We start from the raw sequence: 21476 nt of genomic DNA on the forward strand, positions 1-21476 counted from the left end.
AAAATGCCAAGGGAACCCAGCCTGGTACCAAACCGAACCTGGCTAGGTATCCAACCTAGCCTTGGAAAAGTGGTGGCCATGGTGGCCGCGGGAGCCTGAGATGTAAGAGGGATGGTTCAGAGCTTGTCCAAGAGATGATCACAATTGAGCAGTCAGGAGCTACTGTGGGGGTGGTGAGGAGCAACAAGAAAAGGAAAAGGATTCCTTGTGAAAATCATTTTGCTTTCAAGCTATTCTGCAAGGTGGGGAACACCGCCAAATTCTCATGCAAAACTGTCTGAAGAGATCTTTTATGCTTGGAGGCAGGTGAGAAAAAATATCCTCAATCTAACAGGAAAGATCCTCTTCCCACAGAAAGCTGATTCAACCACAGAGAAAAACTTCCTCTTTCAAATCCCTGCGTTCCAAAGAATGACAAATAAAGATCACTGGAGCAAACTCATAGCTGCCTGTTTGGGTGTAACTCTTTTGGCATAAAATAGCATTTAGATGGTAAAATTACTTTTAAAAAATATGCCATTAGTTATCACTTGTCTAATGCCTCTTATTCATTTAGTGATTTATTATTTAGTGACCCAATAAATAACAGTGAGGCATGCAGCTTATCAGGTACCCCGTGGGGTGTGGAGGTTTCCTATGTTTTAGGAACAGGCCTGTCTACCCTGGTGGGTCTAGGTTTAAATTGGGGCAGTACTGCCTCTACAGTAGAAGTTCCTTCTTTCACTAGTAACTCAAAGACTGACCTGACAGCTCCAGGCCATCAAGACAGGAGGCCGGTGTGGAGAATGGTCAGAATAGCCTGGGACATCTCTCTGCACCTGAATAACACACACCAGAGATGGGGGAATAAAGGGACAGGAAGGATGGTGTTGAAAAGGACCCCTGATGAATTACTGATAATTGCCATTCATAGTGCCGAACACGTAAATGACACAACAAAAGATGAACGCGTTTAAACGTCACAAAACCTTTTCATGGAGGGTATGATCACCCTATTTTACAGATGAAGAAACTGAGGCAGAAAGTACTAAAGTAACTTGCTTCCTTCCCCTCCAAATCCACACCTGCTTTTCTCTATGTTAATTTTCTCCACAGAACTTTTCAACATTTGCTATTTGAGATTCTGATATTACCTTTCTAGAACATAAAATCCATGACAGCATAAACAATGCAATTTCTTATCACCCTATCTTTAGGATTCAGAACAACACCTGGCCCACAGTCAGTGTTCAAACAATATTTGTTGAGTGAATGTTGACTGAATAAGTAAAACAGAAGTAAACTTTTAGAGATATCTCTCTTGGTGAGGTTTTCCCAGGTTTCATGTGAGAGCAGCTGAAGCAAATTCAGTAGGAGCCAACAGTGCTTCAGAGAAACAACTCGGCCTGGAAGCAGGCCGTGTTTATCCTCTGAATTCCAGGCACTGTTCTCTTGCCTCTCACTGGCCACTAAAACTGGAGAGGTTGACTCTGGCAGAAATTGAAGGCATTTGGCATGCACACATCTTTTAGGTCACCAGAAATAACTTGGACATGCATGTGTGTGTGTGTTAAGCGGAAAGGACAAGAAAAATTAGTTTTATTTATGGGGCTACTGGGCAGTGAGCTAGTTTTTAGGGGTGGGGACCACTTAGGCAGGGAGAACTCTCAGGTTAGGTTGTTCCATTACTGGAATCATCCCGTCCTTCTCTCTATCCCTACCCCAGTGGTCTGAAAAAAAGCACTTCCTTGGTCAGTTTTAATTTGGGGGAATTACTGCAGTATCTTCAGTCCCTAGTGGGGCGTCCCCTGACTTCTTTCTCAGCATTTGTTTACTTCCTCCTTAAAAATCACTATCTTCCAAAAAAGTGGAGGCATGAGGCCAGTTCTGTCGGTCACTAGGAAAGAAAGAGATGAATTTCTGCTGTCCTTTGTAAGCACCCAGCGAATGATCTCTGTTCTTAGGACAGTTCACCCCACTCTGTCCACCATCGGGAGTGGGGTGATGGGTGCATTCAGGGACACATTCAGGGCCAAGGACGGGCATTGGCCAGTTGATGTGGGTGCCAGGATTAAAACCGAGGTCTTCCTGCTTTCCATATCAGTGACAGAACTATCTTTCTTTTTGCCTCTGCCATCAGCTATGGGTTTGGTTTTGTTTCTTAAATTCTTAGAATCTCATTTATGAGTCATTTTCTTTCAAATAAGATTCTGCAAATGGGAAGCTCGTCTTCATATGCCACTGTGGCAGGGTGAGAACCTTCCATCCCCTCCTACTGACCCAGGCAGCCCAGCTCCATCCCAAGGCCATTGCTCATGACTCTGACTTCTGTCAGTTAACCTTTGCTGAAAAAACTGGCCCAAATTCAGTAGCTTAAAACAATCACAATGTATTACTCCTCACGAATCTGTGAGTTAATTGGGCAGCATTTCCGTTGTTCTTTCCTGGACTCACCCTTGTGGCTGCACTGGCTGACTAGTGGCCCGGGTTCTGGGCTTATCTGGGACTGTAGGCCTTCTCTCTCAATAGTCCTTCATCCTCAAGGAGGCTGGACTGGGCTTTTTTGAGTGGTGACTGGGTTCCAAGAGGATGAGACAGGAAGCTGCAGGGCCTTGTGGCCTGGCGTGGAAGTCATATGATGGTCAAATCAAGTCAGAGGGTAAAGGCCAGCCTAAGTTCAAGAGCTCCACCTCTTAAGGGGAGGAGCTGCAAAGACTCTTGGGCCATATTTATCATAGGCCTCCGAGGCAGAAAGGAATGAATCGGGACCATAAGAAGCTAGGGACGAAAGAGTTTCATCTGTTACCAGAAAACATATGGATTTAAAGTAGTCAAATCTTTTAACTTTTCAGAAGAAGCTGGAAATCTAGATTTCAAAAAATCTATTAATAGCCTATTTTTTAGAGCAGTTTTAAGCTTATAAAAAAATTGTTCAAAATATCTTAGAATTTTCATATAACTCTCCTCTTTCTCTCAGTTTCCTCTATTATTAACACCTTTCATTACTGTGGTACATTTATAGCTACTGATGAACCAATTTTGATACATTATTATTACCATTATTATTAACTATCAACTAAAGCCCACAGTTAACATTAGGATCCACTCTTTCTGTTCTGTGGGTTTTATGAGTTCTGAAAAGGCATAATGTCTTATGTCTACTTTTGGAGTATCGTATAGTAAAGTATCACTGTCCTAACAAAAACCCTGTGTCCTTCCTGCCCTCTAATCTTTTTACTGATTTTGTAGTTTTCTGTTTTCCAAAACGTCATGTAGTTGGTATCATACCATACTATGGTCTTTTCAGAGTGGCTTTATGCATTTATGGTTCATCCAAGTCTTTTAATGACTTGATAGCTCATTTCCTCTGAACATCAAATAATATTCCATTGTTTGGATGTATCATAGTTTGGTTATCCATTCACTTGCTGAAGAATGATTTGGTTGCTTCCAACTTGGCAATTACGAATAAAGCTGCTATTGATATTTATGGGCAGGATTTTGTTGTGAATGTTAAGTTTTCAACTTATTTGAGTAAAAACACCAAGGAGTGTGGTCGCTTGATCGTATTGTGTGATAAGTCTGCGTTTAGTTTTATAAGAAGTAATCAGCTTGCCTTTTAAAGTGGCTTTCTCAGTTTGCATTCCCACTAGCAACGCATGAGACTTCTGTTGCTCCTTATCCTCATCAGCATTTGACGTCAGTGATTTGGAGGCTAGCCGTTCTAATAAGTGTGGAATGATATATCCTTGCTTTAATACTGAGCATACTAGTCCTTTATCAGATATGCATTTTGCAAATGTTTTCTCCTAGTCTGTGGCTTGGCTTTTCATTTTCTTAATAATGTCATTGGCAGAGCAGAAGCTTTTAGCCTAAATGAAGTCCAGCTTACCTATTTTTTCTTTCATGGATTATGCTTTTGGTGCAATATTTAAAGTCACTGCCGAACCCAAAGACACCAAGTTTTTCTCCTATGTTGTGTTCTAGAATTTTATAGTTTTGCATTTTACACTTAGGTCTATGATCAATTTTGAGTTAATTTTTGTGAAAGTTGTAAGGTCTATGTCTAAATTCATTTGTGTGTGTATGTATGTCTAGTGGTTCCAGCCAGCATGAAATCTGGATTTTGTTGTGAAGTGACCTGATCTTAAAGGTTGGTTCAATTTTTTTTTTTTTGGTGGTCATGCTGAGATGACAACTAAGTTCCCCTTCCTTCAATACACATTTCTGTAGAATGTTTTTCTCCATCCTGGATCACCTCTGCCTCCCTCATCTCCTTATCTGAAATGCTCTTCCTTCCATTCGTATCATCTTTCCTAGTGCCCACCTCACATTTCATCTGCTCCACCTTTCCCAACACTAGACTGGCTTGTGTACCTAACAAATACCCAGTTAAGAGTTGTTGAACTCTATATGCACTTCTGAGCTCTAAGTCCCATTTAGCAATGTCGTTTACCACCGTCTTTCCTCCTCAACCAGAGTATAAACTTCTGGGGAGGCCCAGAATTCTCTCCTTCTCCTTTACCACAGGAAGCTCAGCAGACGTCTGAACACAAATTTGGTCAGTGACCTTCACCGACCATTTTAGACAAGCTAAAGTGCTCTTTGATCTTTAGGAGAGATGGCTGAGGGCCTTCCAAAGACAGGATCCCCAAAGTCTTGCCCTGCAAGGCTGAAATGGTAGCATCTCTGATTCTGATGCCAGCTTCAGCATTATGTCCACACAAACAAGAGGGCACTCATCCCCTTGGAGAATTAGGAAAGATTTACCAATGAGACAACAAAATATGGCCTCCGAAGCACCAAAGATGCCGAGTCACAAATGTGTTTCTTTCATTATGATTATTATGTGGTCAGAAGGATCATCCCAGTCATTATGAAAACAATGAAAAACAACGGAATGAAATTAAAAAAACCAGTTTCCTGGTGACTGGTTCCCCACCTTATGCCTAAGTTACACTCAACGTAGTGGTAACCCCCCAACCCTGATCTGGTCTTGTGTCCTCATCTGTCTGCATCATCAAGTGTTCCCCATTCAAGCAGTCTGGTGCACCTCAAAGTGAGCAAGCATGGAAAGAATGAAAGGGTCCAGGGCTGAGACCAAAGTGGTCTGGACTGGTTGTGACAGAGCCCAAGCACCTCAGCAGAAAGCGCTTCAGACCTCTCAGAATTCACAGCCTCAGGGAAATGCTGCGGCTTGCGTTCACCGGGGAGACCTCAAATCTGTCTGTGTGTGGTCCATCCAGGCCAATCCCAGGCAGAAAAAACCAGGCAGGCACAAACTGGGTGACAACCTCTCCCGGCCCTGGGTTTCAGAAATGGGTGGTGAACCTGTTTCAGTATGGAGCCACTGACATGGCCCTCATCAGGGCTGAGGCAAACTCCGGTGTCAGCACTGCTTCTACCTCAAGAGCAGCCTTCCCGGAGCTCAGGATTCCCAGGTATCACTTAGCTATTCCCTCGAATGGAAGATAACAGCCCAGCAAGAAACATACCCACATTCCAGCCTCCCATCCTCCACCAAACAAGGAGACTGTTCCTGGTCTCATACCCCCTTCATAGGGAAAGCCCCCAAACCTATAGCAGGTAGGCATGTGTCCCGTGGATGGCATGAAGCAGGTAAAGTGACAGCCAGTATTTCACATAAAACAAATCTAGCTTACTTAAAGTATGACTTTTGTACATTTCATAGCATATGACAAATAATTGGGTTCTCAAAAAAAAAATCACATCTAGACACCAAAAAATAAAAGATCACAAGCCCCCTCATCCATGACCTGTTTAAAAGACATAACCCCCCATTTTCATGTAACTGTTGAAGCAGCCTCTTTGGACACACTATACTCAACAAAGCCTCAGGGGCTCCCAGACACCAGCTGCTGAAAACAGAGCTTAAAGACCACTAGTTGGTGCTGCTGGTGAAAATCAGGGAGTGTTGAGCAACCGCGCTCATGCTGAATAACAAATAACCTCAGCAACTGCAAGGTACAGTGGCTTAAACAAAATGGAAGAAAAGGAACCAGAATCTCCTTAAAGTCTAGGAAAGCAGCGTTAGGAGTCCCTGAGGGAGCCATCCATCAAGGAAGGGAGGCTCCATTGGCCATGGAGAACCAGAAGGGACTCACTGCCCACAAGCTGAACAAGTTACATTATTTTAAACATTTGAGGATACTTCTTGGTATACAAACACATCATCTACCTCATAATAGGTAAGTAATTAAACTTCTTGAATATCAAGATAGGATTTAAAGCTGTCAACAATTAAAAAGAGACCTGATTTTCTCAATGTACAGTTTCATCTTACACTGTGGCTGCATTTTCTAAGCGCCTCTTACCCATTTTAGAGTCATTTTTCATTCCAACCGTTAGTATCCCTTAGTCTCTGCTAAGGAAAAAGAATGTTCGACCCATTTTGCGGGTCTGTAAATAGGTTAGCGAGATAGAATGGCAGTGTGTAATTGTGCAACCACAGCAAGGAGAAGGGTAGGAAAAGGTTCTGACATGCTGGTGTCTCACCAAGAGAAACGACTGCCCTGAAGGCAATTTGTGGCTGAACCTCAAACTATTTTCACCAGAGAAAGGCAAAATCAACTCTGCTCTTCCTGAGTTTCATACAACTGTGGCTGGAGGGTCCAGTTGTTCTGGTCATGGCCTCACATTCTTTCTGCAAAGGCTCTAGTGGACAAGATTTATGGGGTGGTCTGAAGAAGCAAGCTAAGTAATGTGGGATGCAACCACAAAAGAGAACTTTCTGGCCCAAGCAGAGTAGATCTAGTTTCTGTGGAGGATTGGACAACCAGCCTCAAAATTGCCTGTCTCAGCTGTGGGTGCTCAACACCCAAGAATGAAGCAACAGAGGTTCTTCTCTTTTAGAGCATCTGCTCTGTGATCATGGTCATGCTAAGGTCTGAGGAGCTAAAGACTCAAAGGGCTCCTGGAGCTATTCTCTCTGGCAGTGGAGACAGATAGCACTGAACATACTCAACAAAGTTGGGGAGAAGGGAAACTGTGACAACACAAATGAGTGAAACAAATGTAGCTACTAATCTACTGAGCTACTACAGTGCCCGGATGTTTGTAAAACTAAAAGAAATAGTTTTTCATGCCCCAGCAGCCAGCACAGGCAAGGAGCCATCACCAAAGCCATCTCAGCAGGATGGTAGATCAAACATCACCAAGGCCAAGAAGCAGTATGTTAAGAATCGTGATTCCCCTTTGAGATGATGATGCTTAAAAAATGTGAAATAAACTTAGCCAAGCTTTCAAGTTGAGGGAGAAGGTTTACATTAGGTTCATGGGACAATGCTCAAAGTCAGACAGGGCCAGAGAGCACATTCTGGGTAGAATGGCTGGTAAGGGCCCCCTGTGGCCGGCAGCCGGAAGTCATACTTACAGTGAGTTGGGCCGGGTGGGTTTGAGCACATCCAGGTCTGGGTCACTGGAGTTCATGTTGGGCTGTAAGCTGCTGCTGGAATTGAGGATGCTGTTCACATTTGAAGAGACGACAGATTCCAAACTGGAGTTGATGAGGCTGTTTCTTTGTTCCTCTGGGGGGAACAAAAACCCACAAACCACATATTAATATTATTCCATTCAATTCCATTGGGATAGTCTGTTCCTACCTATCCAAAAGTTTATAAAAAATGGGGTTACATGGAGCTCCCTGGTGCTGATGAAACTAGGAAAAGGACATAGGGAAGAATTACAGGACAAATAAGAATCACAAGTGCAAGGACATCCCCGTGGATCCTGTGGTTGGGAAATTGCCTGCCAATGTAGGGGACATGGGTTTGATCCCTAGTCTAGGACAACTCTACATGCCAAGGGGCAGCTGGGCCTGTGTGCCACAACTACTGAGCCTGTGCTCTAGAGCCTGTGAGCTGCAACTACTGAGTCCGCACGCTGCAACCACTGAAGCCAGTGTGCCTAGAGCCCATGTTTTGCAACAAGAGAAGCCGCCACAACGAGAAGCCTGCTCACCACAACTAGAGAGCAGCCCTGGATCGCTGCAACCAGACAAAACCCACAAACAGCAACAAAGACCGAGACAAAGGCCCAGCACAGCCAAAAATAAATACATAAATGAAAATTTTTTAAAAAAAATAAAAATTACAAGTGGGAAAGGAAGAACCTGAGAGTAACGGGTGATGTGAAACTTTAGAGCAAAACTCATTCCTCCGCTTGACAGGACATATCTTCTCTTTCACATGACAAACCTTTTCCTAAGAGTGGCTCAACCACCACACCATAAGTTGTGTCTTCTTTAGACTGGCAGATGGTCAGAACAGAGAGAACCTTCAAAGCCCCCTTGCAGTCAGTCATATCCTTTTGGCTTCTGTGACATTCACCCTTTATTCTAAAACTCCTGCCCCAACACTGCCTTACTTGCCCAAGCCATGTCCTACCTCTGACCCTATGGTACCACACTATAAAATATTTACTCTTTAGCCATCCACTTCCTTATGGCTCTGCAATCTAACCCCCTGATCACTCCCCAGCCAGACCCTTCTGGGTTGCCTCTAGCTCCAAGTATTTGATGCGGAGCTTCCAGTTAGTTTTTTGACTAACAGATCTGTAAGGACTACAGAGTAGTCTACATATACAAATCTGAGTCTATGTTCTAAGCAGTCATATTAGTGCTTAGAGAATATTACAAAGTCAGAGGGGAGAAACCCTGAGTTCCCTTCAAGACCACACTCCTGACTTGGTATGTAGAGTCAGGCAATATTCATTGGCTCTCTGTTTCTTGGTTAATGCAGCTATACAATGGGGAGCATGAAAAATGCCTTGCACAGCTTGGGGAGCTGTCATGAGGATCAAATGGGATCATATGCCAGAATGCGTTTTGTAAACTTCAGAACATTGCTCAAAGAAAAGAACTTTCTGTTTCTTCCCATCTTTAAAAACTTGGAACCATGTGCCGAAGAAAACATTTTGAATGATTTAGACAAATGGCATGGGCAATAGTGCAGGAGCAAGACATCAGAGACATGGAATGTCTTTCTTGTTCCACATTCCTTACAGATACACCATATTGGAATCAACTGATGTTTTGGGCAATCCAATCGATTCATGTATCAAGAAATATCATATCTGGATTAATCCTCACTGGATCTTTCTGAAATGAGCCAGAGGTATACTATATCCCTAGGAAGAAAGACTAGGCTCACTTACATGGTAGTTTAGAGGTCAACATTTGAACTCAGGTCTCTTTAGGCAAATGGAGGTGGGGTGGTGGTATTATGATAAAAAATGCTCTTCCTTTGTACTACTCATGTATATAAAAATAAGCTTATGAAATGATGTTAGAGTAATATTCACATTAGTTACACAAATATATAAACATACAAATGCACACATATACACCAACAATACCTAGCACCTTGGCAAATTTTCTCAAGGTCATGTTGAAGCCTCTCAGAATTCTGAGTCAAAAAAACCCATGAAGCTTATGGGATATCCTTGAACTCTAATTAGATTTTGTAAAAAAATAGATTATTAAGTTGATTCCTGAGGTTTAGAACAATTCATATTTCAAAAGCTTGAGTTCCAAAGAGAAACAACAAAGAAAGAGAAATCAAGAGTTACATCGAGCCAAGATGTGGGAGGACTAATAGGGCCTGCAAATGGGAGCATGCTACCAGGAAGAAAAACAACTCCAAAATTACATAATTAGGGGATCATTGAGAGAATGGATATGCCATTTATCAGTATGAATCAGTTCATAAGTAAGTAAAATTTTCCTTTGCACAAAATCCCTGCATCAAGACTCCTGAAACAGTATGAGGAGCCCAAGACTACCTCCACTCCACAGGGAGTAAGGATGATACTTCTCTGGGGCGCAAAGGATGTGTGTTCTGCTTCCTGAGAGGAGAGATGAAGAGTTCTATTAACTCTGGTTTGAGGCTAAGTATGTAGGACATAATTATCTGAATTCATAGGAAATAGAAGAGAATAACTATAGCTCATATTTCTCTGTGATTATATTTACTTGTTCACGCTGCTACTGCTGCTGCTAAGTCGCTTCAGTCGTGTCCAACTCTGTACGACCCCACAGACGGCAGCCCACCAGGCTCCGCCGTCCCTGGGATTCTCCAGGCAAGAACACTGGAGTGGGTTGCCATTTCCTTCTCCAATGTGTGAAAGTGAAAAGTGAAAGTGAAGTCGCTCAATTGTGTTCGACTCTTCAAGACCCCATGGACTGCAGCCCACCAGGCTCCTCCATCCATGGGATTTTCCAGGCAAGAGTACTGGAGTGGGTTGCCACTGCCTTTTCCAACTTGTCCATGAGAGGGGTATAATTCTATGAATTAAAATAATGCCTTGCTAAAAGAATATTAGCTTTTCTAAAATATTATCAGGACATTATTTTCCTATCTTACTATTCACCAGAAAACAGAGTATCTAAAATGAAACATTTTTTAATTTTCACTTATTCAATAAATATTTATTGAGTTCCTCCTGAATACCGAACCCAGCCCCCAGACAGCAGACTCTGACACTAATCACTGGTATTTTAATCAGATGAATATTAGAGTACTGACTGGTTCATATGTCTACTTTCTCAGCAGACTACAAGCAACCTAGGATTGGGCACGGGACAGACAACATTTTGAAATCACAACTGAAAAAAGTCACAGGAGATGCTTTGCTTTATAAAATATTTTATCAGAACCCTAATGCTCATAAAAAAGATTTGTTTCTAAAAAATGGATTTAGGTCAAAGTTTTAAGAACCTAGCTCCCACTACAGTATTCTAGACTGGGTCTCTCCCATGAGCTAACGAGGAAGGCTGCAGCATGTGGAACAATGATAATTTTGGTTTTAATTATTTTTATTTTTAAAAAATTTTATTTTGGGGTATAGCTGATTTACAACATTGTTAGTTTCAGGTGTATGACAAAGTGATTCAGTTTGAATATATCTATTCAAAAAGAATATATCTACTCTTTCTTTCCCATTCTTTTCCCATGTAGGTTATTGCAGAGTACTGAGTAGAGTTCCCTGTACGATACAGTAGGTCTTTGTTGATCTATTTTATGTATAGTATTGTGTGTTAATCCAAAACTCCCATAAACCCATAAGAGAGTGAGGGTATGGATAGATAACAAGGACTCAACCTTCCTTGGAACAGCAGTTTATAGAATAAAACAGGTGGCTATACCCTAACTGTGCTTGAGGAAGGATTCATTTACCAGAGGACATAGAATTATTTCTTAAAACAATAAATTCTTTTTGAGATTATATTTTGACTTATATTTAGGTAACTAGGACCTGTCACATGTTGTGGATCTATAATAAAACAACAACAAAAGCAAAAAATCAGGGAAAGGGATTCTTTGTCCAAGAAGAAAATGCCAAAAACTTAATCATAATATTTCACAGTTTTGCAGCCAAGATAGACAAATATGCATCCCAAGAGGCAAACTCTTTACTGACATCCCCCATGGATTACATGATATGGAGACCCGAGAAACCTGGCACTCTCTGACTACAGGAACACTACAATTTTCTTTGACAGGAGACCTCACATAATAAGACAGAGCTTCTAAGAGGACAGACGTCTAAGCTGAAATGCTGCCAATCCTTTCTGAGGATGAATAGGAAGGTGATTATTGCAGAGACTGAGTGGGGAGTAAAATCAACAGCAAATCAAATGTTTAGTGGTTAAGGAAAACTATACCACAACAATTAAGGGAAAAAAAGAGCAAATGATTCAGTAATGTCCCTCAAAACAGGAGGACTTCTGTCAAGTGGGCAAATGGACACTTGCTTCTGACAGAAAAACATGAGAACAAGCAGCCTAATAAAGACTTTTTAAAAAAATTAACCAAATCATTCAAATATCAGAGCTGGACTTTTTTGAGTCACTGATGAGTCAAACGAGCTCTGGCATCCACATCAGAAGGTATAAGAAGGACTGATGGCAATTATATTGCTGAAAAAAAAGAATTACAGGCTAGTGGGCTGAAGAAAGGAAAACAGCAACCAGCTATGAATCAAATCAACAAGATCAAATGACCAAAACAGAAAGAATCCCCACAATGCAGGAATTTTCCTGAACTGGTTGAAGGCAGTGAGAACGCTTGCTTATTTGTCAACAAGAATCCCTTTTCTTATTACTCACAGGAAAGAAGAGCCCAGAGACAAAGAAATGGTAAAACAAAAGCTCAAACAATTGCAAATGTGCACAGGTAACGTGTTGGATGCTTTCATTAACACGTGTTCCCTGAGGAGTGACAAACTGGATGTGGATCTGTGCCTTAAAAATGCACACTACTCAAGGGCAGGGCCATGTCTGTCCACACAGACTACATCAAGCAGCCACAACAATGGCCAGTGAGGTCAAGGTTAGTTCATACACTCCTGGTGCCCAGGTCATGCACAGTAGAGATTAAGGCTCTACAATGGTCTTGACATAAATAAACATAAATAAGGGAACCCTAACTACCAGGATGTGTTCTGCTAGCACACAAGGAGGCAGTTTTGTGTGACTTAATTTTTCAGGTGTTTCAGGCAGGGATCACTAATGTCCTTGAAACCAAAGTACTCGTTACAGTGGGCAGAGTCTCTGTTTTCTGTACAAATCAGGAGCGGAAAAACATGAGTATGCCACCAAATCACTGCAACTAAAAAAAGCAAGCCACAGAATAATTTTGGTGATATTGTACTTCTTTTGGGGGTTGCCATGGAAATTTTGGAGCTCAGCTCCTTCACTTGCCATATTTATCAAGTGACTCCCGCTCACACTGATGACATGCGCACCACATACAAGAGGCAGGGTCTCTGCTGATCACAGAACCCAGAGGTGAGACAAGGAACACACACTCAGAGCCCAGCCAAATTCGCCTGGCTTGGCAGGCCTGAACACGTCTGGCCCACTGAATACTCAGAGCTGAAGGGTCAACAGGAAACACAGACGTCCGATAACACTTTAAGGGAGCTTTCCCACCATGCACAACAGCATGTCACCATACAGGCTGGTATTTCAGCTTTCCATGAGGTCTTGGACTAGCTGTCAGAAAGAAGAGGTAAGATGACTGATCTGTAATAGCGCCTCACGATGCCTCACAGAACCCAAAGGAGGGAACTGTCTCTGCACATGATCAAACAGGGAGAAAAGGGAGTCGCCAGATGGAGGTTCTGCAAAGACCCAGGGCATTACACCAAAAACACTAAGGCAGAAGCAAACGCCCAGAGGCTTTCCTGGGCCGTGTTGGAACGAGAGGTGTACTTTCTTCCACTTGTTAAAGTTTTGCAATGAAGCCTGTAATGTATCATCTTGACAAGATAGGATGATAATAGCAAGGCAGCTTAATGAATTTTGCAATAAAAAATGATGAGTGCACAGCAATTTTGGAGTTTGCCATCTCTGGGAAACACCCAAGTACACAGGAAGCTTGGAATCAAGACTTTCCAAAGTAATTTTTCTCCCCTGTAGCTTTTGCTCCTGATAAGGGTGGCATGCCAAGCCCCACTAAAATCTGAGCTGGTCTGATTACAAGCTTGCTGACCCAATCTCAGTCCCTATGATAAAAATAATCTTAGGAAACAGTTTGGGCAACACGTTTGAGCACATGAAAACAGTTTGGACAATGTTTTAAAAATAATCTTAAAACACAGTTTGGGCAATGTTGTATTAAACAGGGAGGTGACAAGTGAAAAATGTCAATGTTGCCTGGACCACAGACACAGGACATGCAATCACAATTTCTGGCAAGTTGTCTTCAGCAAAACCACCACTGATCTTGGTCCCCTATAGACTGGCTGACATACTCTCCCCGTGGTGCCCATAATAACCTTCTGCTTTGCAAAGTGAAAGAATGCCAGTGAAAATGGGTTTCATGAGAGAATGGGGAAGTCATTGTGGCTGGTCCCAGATCGAAGAGATTCACAGGAATGAGATGCCGAGGTACCACAGGGAAGCCTGCTCGCTCCTGAAACAACATTTCAAAAACCACATTTTAGGAATGCACCTCTAATTAACGGCTGAACAGGGACTTGAATATTCAGAGTTAAAGAGACACTTTGCTACTCACAACATAGCCTTCTTTCCTCCCTGAGAACTTACTTTTGAGGAGGGACACTTCCTCTAATCTATGGTTCCCCAATAACTGAGAAAGCCCACACACAGACTGCTGATGTGTTACTGACAATACAGTTTCTTCTTTCCCACTGCTGCTGCTGCTAAGTCGCTTCAGTTGTGTCCGACTCTGTGTGACGCCATAGACGGCAGTTCACCAGGTTTCCCCGGCCCTGGGATTCTCCAAGCAAGAACACTGGAGTGGGTTGCCATTTCTTCCTCTAATGCATGAAAGTGAAAAGTGAAAGTGAAGTCGCTCAGTCGTGTCTGACTCTTAGCGACCCCATGGACTGCGGCCCACCAGGCTTCTCTATCCATGGGATTTTCCAGGCAAGATACCGGAGTAGGATGCCATTGCCTTCTCTGTCTTTCCCACTACTTATGGGAAAAGAAGAAACTGATACAGTTACTTATTTTTATACCATAACTCATTGCAAAATGGGTTGAGATAGTAAATGAAATGTATGAATAGAGTGTTTTTAATAACTTAAAAATTAGTTAATACATAATAAATATGCATTTCTATTTTAAAAGTACAGAAAGGCATACAAATACTCCAGATATATTCTGGTGCATAAAAGTCCAGTTGTTTTTCTATATGCAGAAGTAAGTACTTACATAAAATATTTTTTTTCTTTTAACAAAGTAGGATAACATAATGCCTAATGCTGTGATACCTGTTTTGCTCATATAGTGATAATGCCAGAGCTGGCAGCCTGGAATATGTTCTTTTTAATTTTTTTCCTGCCATTAGCTTTCCACGGCATCACTTTCTAAGGGCCACATCAACTATGCAGGTCTCAGTCACACGTGGTAACCACACACAATTAAGACAAGAGCCACATTACACCTTACAGTCTATGTGACAATAGGAATTCCTGTGGATAAACATGCTGTTGGCCAAAACAAACAGGTGTGTCCAGAGTGTCCAGGATCTGCAGAGGCTACCAGTGAAAAGACACATGCCGCAGGTTTGACAGCTCCAAGAGGCATTACGTAAACCTCTGAATGGTACAGAGTCCCAGTTATTTTTCAGCAAGGGAGACACACGTGCGAAGTACATGAGCTGAATTCTCAACCTCTCCCTGGGCCTGTCTGGGAGAGGGTCCAGGATGAATTAACTGAACTAAGAGAATTAATCAGAGCTATAATCTCAGCAGCTATTTAATAAGATCCATGTAAAACAAAACCCAAGAATCCATCCCCAGACCCACCAGGGCTGCACAACCCACGCATGACTGCTGATGCACTGGCACTCTAGCATTGAACGGGCTCTCTCTGGGCCAGGGAGACTCTGCATTACTCTCACGTATGGGCCTCTCCTTCGGAATCTGCAGGCTGCAGAGAGGGAATATTTTCTCAGTCAAACATAAAGCAGGCCTCCTGAAGGTAATCACCATAATCAGAGCTAACATTTACCAGGTGCTTACTATGTACTAGGCTTGCTGTCAAGTATGTTCCATGCACTGGCTCACTTAATCATGGAGATTACTCTCTAAGTTATTATTAGCGATCGATTTTACAGATGAGCAAATGGAGGTTCATAAATGAAAAGTAATGAGCTCCAGGTTGCAGAGCTGGTAGCAGGTAGAGATGGCACTGAAGAAAAGTGTGGCAACTGCTGAGCCCCTGCTTTCAACCACCACCAGGCTGCCCCAAACCCTGAAAGAAAATCTAAGAGATACTCTGCTAATGATAGGAAACAGGCAATCTTGACCATCGCTCCCTTCCTCAAGCCAGTGCTTCTCTAATCCTTGCTGGCATTAGCATCACCAGGGCACTTTTAAAATGACAGAGGCCTGAGCTCCAGCCATTACCTGATTCAAAATGTACAGGGGAGGAGACCAGGCATCTGTATTTTCAACAAGCTCCTCACATGATCTTAATGTATACCCAAGTTGAAGAACCTCACTTCCAAGAAATGTATTTGAGTACCTGGGACAGCTATACTTTGGAGACACTGCGGCTGTGGTTCCAGACCACTGCAATAAAGCCAATATCGCAACAAAGCAAGTCACATGAATATTTTGGTTTCCCAGTGCATATAAAAGTTATGTTCATACTACACTGTTGTCTATTAAGTATATAATAACACTATGTCTTAAACAACAATGTACATACCTTAATAAAAAAAACTTTATTGCTAAAAAATGCTAATCATTATCTGACACCACAGGGTTGCCACAAACCTTTAATTTGTGGAAACACAGTATTTTTGAAGCACAATAAAGTGAAGTGCAATAAAAAGAGGCATGTCTTTGTAGGTACTAAAAAGCTAGGACAAAATGATAAATGTTACCTTGCAACCTCTTGGAAGAAATCTTAAAAAGTACAAGACCTGTGTGCTTGGTTCCCTCTAATCCTCTGGCTTTACCTTTTACAGTTGTCTGAAAAAAGTGCAGCTTGTGTGTCAGTACCTTTCACCGAGACACACCAGTCTAGTCTCTGCTATATGATGTATCTACAAGAAACTGGGAGATTAAATAGTAATCTCCTTTGCTACCATTCATCTGGCAGCACAGATGAAAAACCTCCGTTCATCTGCTCTGAGGTAATCACAAACAAGAGTAATTGTCTCGGTCCAGAATATTAAGCGACTGCTGAATGCACACAGCTCACTGCAGAGCTGCCATGAGATGGGGGGTGGGGGAGGGGAGTGGCTGTGGTGTGGCTGCTGCCTGCCACCGCGTGTAGTTAGGAACCTGTTCCAGATGGTCCAGCTGCCTCCGTGGCACTGCTGAGCACTGGAGAGATAATTTTTCTTGCTTCTTTAACTCAGTCTAAAAAGGTTTTCACTTCTGTGGCTCGAGAAGTGACAGAGGCACCCTTATGGAGACAACACGGTATGGGAAGGGACATGGCCTGGGTCCAAATTCCTCCTCTGCCATTCACCAGTTGGGTGACTGCTGATGCCCTAGAGCCCCAGTTTACTTGTTTATAAAATGTGGATGATGAGAACCTACCTCATGGGGTGATGACCAATTATAAGGATGAACTGAAATAACACTGGGAAAAGGAAAAGCCACCTGGAGAAGACTCCAGTAACTACTCTCATATTAAAGCAGAGGAGTCTTACAGAGGTGCCCAGACACACAACTGGTCTACCCTCACAGAAGGAAAAACTCCTTTTGGAAAATAAGATACGCATCTGTGAACATCAACAGGTCAGATACTTCCATGACAATCTGAGACCAGAGTGTTGGCACAGATTCACATCTAAGAGAAAAAAACAGGCTCCAACTTCTGCACAGGCTGGGGACACTGCAGTGAGGTGAGGGGAAAACATGTGCCAATGGACAGCACCTACTCTGTGAATTTTGGGCTCATCAAGCATGTCAACTGGCGGCTGAAGAGAAGGCTGACCCACAACCACAGGAAGTATTAAACTAAAGTGTGCCAATGACAGAGGGAAAAACATAACTCAAACAGGCACACAGACATAAGAGAAACGAAGTTCTGGCAATATCATATGAAGTTTGATGGCACAAGGGAGGTACATGGAGATATCGTGTAGGGGTATGCTTGTGTGTCCTCACAGATGTCATCCCTGTAACAAGAATCTGAAGAAAGATAAGGTCATGTCAAACCTAGAGAGGTGTCCCAATGAACCCAAAGTTTTCAACATGAAATTGACAGATGATTGGTGAGTGTCCACAATGATATAAAAACCAACAGGCAACATCTGAACCTGATTTCAATCAACTGGACAGAAGAATCTTGAGTTTGTGTATGTTAAGAGGAAGGGTCTGAATCAAAAATTTAGAGCAAGATCTGTGGACTCCAAACTGTGGTACATGTTCCACAGTTGGGACATATGACAATTCTAAGGTTTGATGTGGATGAACATTCTTCAGTTTAACAGTTACTTATGTTTTAATATTTAAAAATCCATATATTTAACAGACTGGTTCCAAATAGGGAAAGGAGTACAGTCAAGGCTGTATGTTGTCAACCTGCTTATTTAACTTATATGCAGAATACATCATGAGAAATGCTGGGCTGGATGAAGCACAAGCTGGAATCAATATTGCCAGAAGAAATATCAATAACCTCAGATATGCAGATGATACCACCTTTATGGAAGAAAGTGAAGAAGAACTAAAGAGCCTCTTGATGAAAGTGAAAGAGGAGAGTGAAAAAGTTGGCTTAAAGCTCAACATTCAGAAAACTAAGATCATGGCATCTGGTCCCATCACTTCATGGCAAATAGATGGGGAAACAGTGGAAACAGTGAGAGACTTGATGCTTGCTCCTTGGAAGAAAAGTTATGACCAACCTAGCCAGCATATTAAACAGCAGAGACATTACTTTGCCAACAAAGGTCCGTCTAGTCAAGGCTATGGTTTTTCCCGTGGTCATGTATGGATGTGAGAGTTGGACTGTTAAGAAAGCTGATCACCGAAGAATTGATGCTTTTGAACTGTGGTGTTGGAGAAGACTCTTGAGAGTCCCTTGTACTGCAAGGAGATCCAACCAGTCCATTCTAAAGGAGATCAGTGCTGGGTGTTCATTGGAAGGACTGATGCTGAAGCTGAAACTCCAATACTTTGGCCACCTGATGTGAAGAATTGACTCATGAAAAGACACTGATGCTGGGAAAGATTGAAGGTGGGAGGAGAAGGGGACGGCAGAGGATGAGACGGTTGGATGGACATGAGTCAATGGACATGAGTTTTGAGTAAACTCCAGGAGTTGGTGATGGACAGGGAGGCCTGGCAGGCTGCAGTCCATAGGGTTGCAAATAGTCGGACACAACTGAGCAACTGAATTGAATTTTCATGTATATTAGAGAGTAATACAGTAAGATAACAAAACTGATATTTTAGAAATTTTATTGAATAGGATGAGGCAATGTAAAGAAGTGAGGTTCTTAAAAACTGATTTGAAGAAATGTATCAAACAAACAACAGTGGACAAGTTATACAGTTGTGGCTCAAAGAGTAGATGAAGTCTTATGTAAACGATGCAAGTCTGGGAAGTATTGAGCTAGGCATGGATAGAGGCCTTAAACTGAAAAACATTACTGTATGGAAATATAAGATTTTTTTTTTTCACAGATTACCTGCAGAGTCTTCACCGGTACTTTGATCCCAAAGAGTAAACTCAGCGATGTGCTTTGATAAAGTCTTCCATTTTTGTCCATAGATCAGACAAAGGGGAGGGTCTGGTGTGTGGCAATAGTACCCTGTCACCTGCTCATATGACAGTGGTGAGCTGCTGAACTGCAACCTAGGAGGAGTGAATGCTGGCAGAATCTTTCAGCTCCTGGCCAGTCTTCCTCACCTACTTCTCCTATGATGCTTTCCAGGCCAGCCTGAGTATTGTTTTAATTTCCCGGGGAGCTGGGGGTTCCAAAACAAACTCTAAAAAGTATATTATACATATACCCCTATATATTTTTCAATGACAATGCTTCTCCCAAGGAAAGGAGGAAAGCTGAGCATCCCGCAAGTATCCTCACACACGAACATTCAGCCCTGTTTCCAGGGAGGGTTTCCTCCTGCTCCCAGGGGAGATCTACTGCTTCACTGTCTTCCCGTCTCGCATCGTCCTGTCCACTGTGTCCACTGTGTTCAGACAGGGACAGCTTGATCTGCAGCTTAGGTACGTCTGCCTTCACACATCCTTAACTTTCACTCGCCACCTCGTGTGACAGAATTAATCTTGAGACGAGATCTAATTGATTTTCTCCTAATTGGCACCTTCTTTCTTACATGCTCTTAGAATATGCTTTAAGACCTGATCCAAAGCTGCCTCTGTTTCCATCTAAGCATAAACTTGGCACTTTTTCAAGCCTAGAGGAATTTACCAATATCACCTGATCTGTCCTGAGCCGCAAACATACACTGCTTAGCACAAAACCTTAGGTGACCGTGGCTGTCCTGGAAACATGAGAAGCTTCTCACCCCACAGCCAGATGCTGTGTTCGTGGCAGATGAGGGTGAGGCCAGGCCTGTTGCAAGTATTCTCTGGTACAGATCACAGTGAGAACGACCCTAGCCAGATACTTAAGGGGAACACAGGCTATTGTTTGAAGGGAAGCCAACTGCAGTACGGGGTCAAACCCCTGAAACTTTGCCTATCTGCTGACCCAGGGATTCTTCCAGGAATTTATCTTAAGGAAATAATCATGAATATGAACAGATTCAGCTACAAGAATGATAATAGTAGCTTTATTCATAAAAGCAAGGTATCTGAAACAACCCAAGTAGATGCACCAAGGTGTGGCCACATTATGGGACACAGCAATCTCTTTAAAAGCAGTGATCCTCCAAGGTGGGGAAGATTTGTAATGATAGGAAGGCCATTACTTCTGGAAGACAAAGTGATAGAAAACATTTTCTGTAACAAAGAGAAAGATGCCAATCCAGATATGGAATGTCTTCCCTCAAAGCCAAGAGGATCATTTTTTCTGATTTGTGATTTTACTGTAACTCATAGAGAGTACTGTTATCACATAATACATAACAGACATATCATATTTATATAAATATATAAAAAACATAGAGACTACATATTAAATAAAAATATATAATAATCATAGCACTTTCATACCCCCAGCATTTATGGAGCACCATCTGAAGTGCTTTAATCCTCACAACAAACCTGTGAGGTAGGAAACCATTATCCCTGTCTTGCAGAAGAGGAGTCTGAGGCTCTGCAATAGCCCATGTGACACAGCCAGGGAGCTGTCGAGGAGGGCTCTCACCTAGGCAGCTGTGCCCATGAGCACTTTCAACCACCATGTTCTCCTGCCTCCCCAAACACACATTTCTCTGTGAGAGCAGTTATCTGCCGACTTACTGTCGCCTATTCACTTGTCTACTTCCTTACTCAATCGTGAGCTCCTTACAGACAAGGTCATGCTTTTATCCTCCTTGGTTCCTGCATGTGATTAAACAGTAACTAAGGATAATAGCAACAGCTTTCAGCCGATCACCCTTGCCACGTCCTGTGCTAGCTGCTTAACTGCCTAAGTTTGCTAAATCCCCATCACTTTCCTCTGAGTTAGGTCCTATCAACCCTACTGTACACACAAGTAAACTGAAGCTGAGAGAAAGCAGAAGGCTTGCCCAAATGCTGTCACTGGTACAGGAGCCCAGCTCTGCCTGCCCATGGGCAGTGCTGGCACCTTCAACCCCCCTCCTCCCCCAATGGACTCCCTCATTACAGGAACTGAAGAGAAACCACACTGGAGATCTGAGAGCCCAGTAACCCGATCATTGCAAAGTACTCAGAAATTCAGAAGCGAAAACAAGATTTGATACAGTCATGGTGAGAATCCTCTGCTATTTGGAGCAAGAAGGGTAGTGCTGTCTTATTAATCTATTAATTAATTCCACACAGTAAGTATCTACTGTGCGCAAGGCCTGGGAGAAGTGGAGGGGAAGGAGAAGCATGCCAAACAAGGTCC

At 42.6% G+C, this 21476-nt stretch overlaps 1 protein-coding gene across 4 annotated transcripts in view; it reads right to left on the reverse strand.

The window, feature by feature from the left end:
• The window catches only part of ARHGAP26 (Rho GTPase activating protein 26), a 563256-nt gene that overhangs the window by 75908 nt on the left and 465872 nt on the right, over nucleotides 1–21476 (reverse strand). For all 4 annotated transcript variants that reach the window (XM_088838588.1, XM_088838587.1, XM_088838586.1 and 1 more), the window contains exon 20: nucleotides 7373–7526. In XM_088838588.1, coding sequence (XP_088694714.1) covers nucleotides 7373–7526 — 154 coding nt within the window. The remainder of the gene's footprint in view (nucleotides 1–7372; nucleotides 7527–21476) is intronic.

The sequence above is a fragment of the Moschus berezovskii genome, chromosome 8 (genome assembly GCF_049115385.1).
Source record: "Moschus berezovskii isolate FMDL1 chromosome 8, NW_MosBer_1.0, whole genome shotgun sequence".
Lineage (NCBI taxonomy): Eukaryota > Metazoa > Chordata > Mammalia > Artiodactyla > Moschidae > Moschus > Moschus berezovskii.